At 49.0% G+C, this 2,679-nt stretch overlaps 1 protein-coding gene across 1 annotated transcript; it reads right to left on the bottom strand.

Annotated features, from left to right (window-relative positions):
* Nucleotides 1–510: 510 nt before the first annotated feature.
* LOC115674164 (uncharacterized) lies at nucleotides 511–902 on the bottom strand. Its single transcript, XM_030596493.1, has 2 exons — nucleotides 726–902; nucleotides 511–660 (listed from the first exon to the last, which is right to left on the bottom strand). Exons 1-2 carry the CDS (start codon nucleotides 900–902, stop codon nucleotides 511–513), a joined length of 327 nt encoding a protein of 108 aa, XP_030452353.1.
* Between the last annotated feature and the right edge of the window lie 1,777 nt (nucleotides 903–2,679).

Here is a 2,679-nt window from a genome sequence, read left to right as displayed (position 1 = left end):
TCCACAACTTCTCCGATGGGCTAAATGATTTTCAAAATATTCTTTTGAGTTCAAGCATATTAAAGAAGACAAGAATGTCCTTTCAGATATCCTTTCCAAACCCAAAGAAGATTCTTCATTGTTCATGTCACGCCCCGAACCCCTCGAAGCGCGTACATCCCATGTACTGGTTGATTATAGAGCAACGCTCCCAGGAAGCGTCGCCGACCTACGCCCAAAACAGAGATCAAGCACAAGCAGAAGCATTAAATAAACAAACCCAGACGACTACAATATGAGCCAATGATAGCCATACATCAAAACCTCGTATAAAATAATTACATATTTATATTACTATAAAAAAAAACTATTTGTACAATATTTACAAGTACAAACAAAAAGGTACACACGTTCAGTAGCCACTTGATCAAAAAGTGGTAAGCGGCTAGGGAGGTCAGGCTAAAACTTGGGAGGAGGGCTACAGTTCAAAAAGTAGCGGCCCTCGCTCCTAGCTAAGGACACAGGGCGACCCTAGGGCTCCCAGTCAGGGTCGGACGACTCGGTAGAATCATCTGGCAACTCCTCGGAGGCATCCTCGCTAGAGCTTGACTCCTCCGAATCCATGGCCTGTGCTCGCTCATCCTCGGCTGCGATCCTCTCGTCTTCCGAATCTAGCTCGAACTATGGGTCTAGATAAAACCTAACTCGTCATCTTCCTCAGCTCCTATCTCCACATCGGACCCTACCTCGGCGACCTCTCCAATCTCTTCCTCATCATCTATGTCCATGTCTTCAAATTCCTCTTCTTCGTCTTCGAGCTGATCATAATCTTCGGCGATTACTTGAGGCTCCCCATGCATGGGCTCATCCACGCCGTCTACGTCATACCCATCCTGAGGATTGACTATCTCACCATCAGCCATCCGTGGAATCATCAATCAATTTTGGTCGACCGGCACATCAAAAGTCCTAAGGGTTTGCCCTAGGTTTTCGTCTGCATCTCGCAAGCACCAGGCTACGTACTCCTGAGTCTGATGAAAATACTCTCCCACGTTTATAAACACCACGGACCGGTATCTTACATATGATTCCCCATTTCCTGCGGGGTAGGTACTGGTGTACTGGTGTATCTGTACAGGTATTCCAAAAAGCGGCGGATTCGGCATCTTCACGGCTGAGGGTATGAAAAGTTTCGGTTTACACAACCGTGAGACGAATCTCAATGAGTTCAACCCCTAAACCTAGGCTAGGCTAGCATGCAATCTCCTGACGGGACACAAATAATTGAAACCATAATGCAACAACAATCAAACAATTCTCTGACCCTGCAGGTTAAACAGTTCAATATATAATAATCACGGCACATACGTGGCACACATTATTACACGTACGCCAATCACATGCTCATGCACCGAGTCTCACACACTCGCATGTCAGTCCCTGCATGTTCATGCATGCAAATGTCGTTGACATGTCACGTGCATCTCCCGGCCCACTGGCACACTGGCAATCGCCCAATTTATTATTTATTACGACTCGAGTCAACAACATTCACGGCCCGGTGCGTCTAGCCTGCTTCAAAGTGCATGAGGATGGTTGTCTTCCGGACGTACCGGGCATCATCCTGCTTCAACTTACATGAGGACGGTATCGACCCGAAGGTCACAACCCGAAGGTCCTTAGGTGATCACATAACCAATTATTATCTGAACCCCGCGTAACACGCTTCAGGGCATTTTAGGTGATCACATGCTCATGGCGGGCACGCATTCTCGCATAATTTCACCACATGCCTCACTCTTGGCATACACAATGCGTGTCCATGTTATGCAATGCAATGCATCACGAGCACCAATATAATTCAAACACTCAATGTCACAACAAGCACCCAATTGGCCCAATTAATACCGTGTGGCCTAACGTGCAGTTCACAAATCAACAATTAATTTCAAGCCAGACAGTGGCCAATCGCACTCCACAAAAATCAGTCACACCACATGCGACATAGCAGTACTCAGTCAATCACAATTAAGCACGAATTACATACAATCAATCAACCCGGACATACCCGGCAATTCCACCAATGGGCTCCTAAATTGGCCAATCAATCCAATTACTCTCCCCAATAAATTTTCATTGATCCACTGCATTTTTCCCGATAATAATTCCTACCAATCGGTACACTAATTCCTCTCAGCATGTACTAGTATTCCTAAACCAGTCCAGAAAAATGCACTATCAGTCCTAATCCGGGTTTAGGAATTTTACTCACCTAATCTAAGGCCACGACGACGAGGAACGGCGGCCGATCACTGGTGAACAGTGGAACCGGCGGTGGCGTTCCCGGCGATGGCGTACGGATGGCGACGTACGGACACTCGTATGGACACTGTGCGGACACCGTACGGACGGTGGTGAACAGTGACGTACGGACGTGGGGGACGTCACAGTGGCAGCAGCTCGGCCGTACGAGCTCCGGCGCGGCGGCGGTGGGGCTCTGGCGCGGCGGCGGCGCTAACCCTGGAGAGAAAAAAAGGAGAGAAAGAGAGAGAAAGGGATCGGATAGGGGCAAGGCTGAAGCTAGGGGCTGAGGTGGTCGACGGGGAGGCACGGTGGCCGGCGGCGGCGCTCCGGTGGCCGGCGGTGAGCTCCGGCAAAGCCAAGCCGAGAGGGAAAAAGAGAGAGAAAGAGTGATCGGGA

This window comes from Syzygium oleosum, unplaced genomic scaffold (genome assembly GCF_021117445.2).
Source record: "Syzygium oleosum isolate NSW1041296 unplaced genomic scaffold, Sole_v2.1 Sole_v2.12, whole genome shotgun sequence".
Classification (NCBI taxonomy): domain Eukaryota; kingdom Viridiplantae; phylum Streptophyta; class Magnoliopsida; order Myrtales; family Myrtaceae; genus Syzygium; species Syzygium oleosum.
Note: the sequence above shows the minus strand (reverse complement) of the source record. Positions and strands in the feature narration are given on the sequence as shown.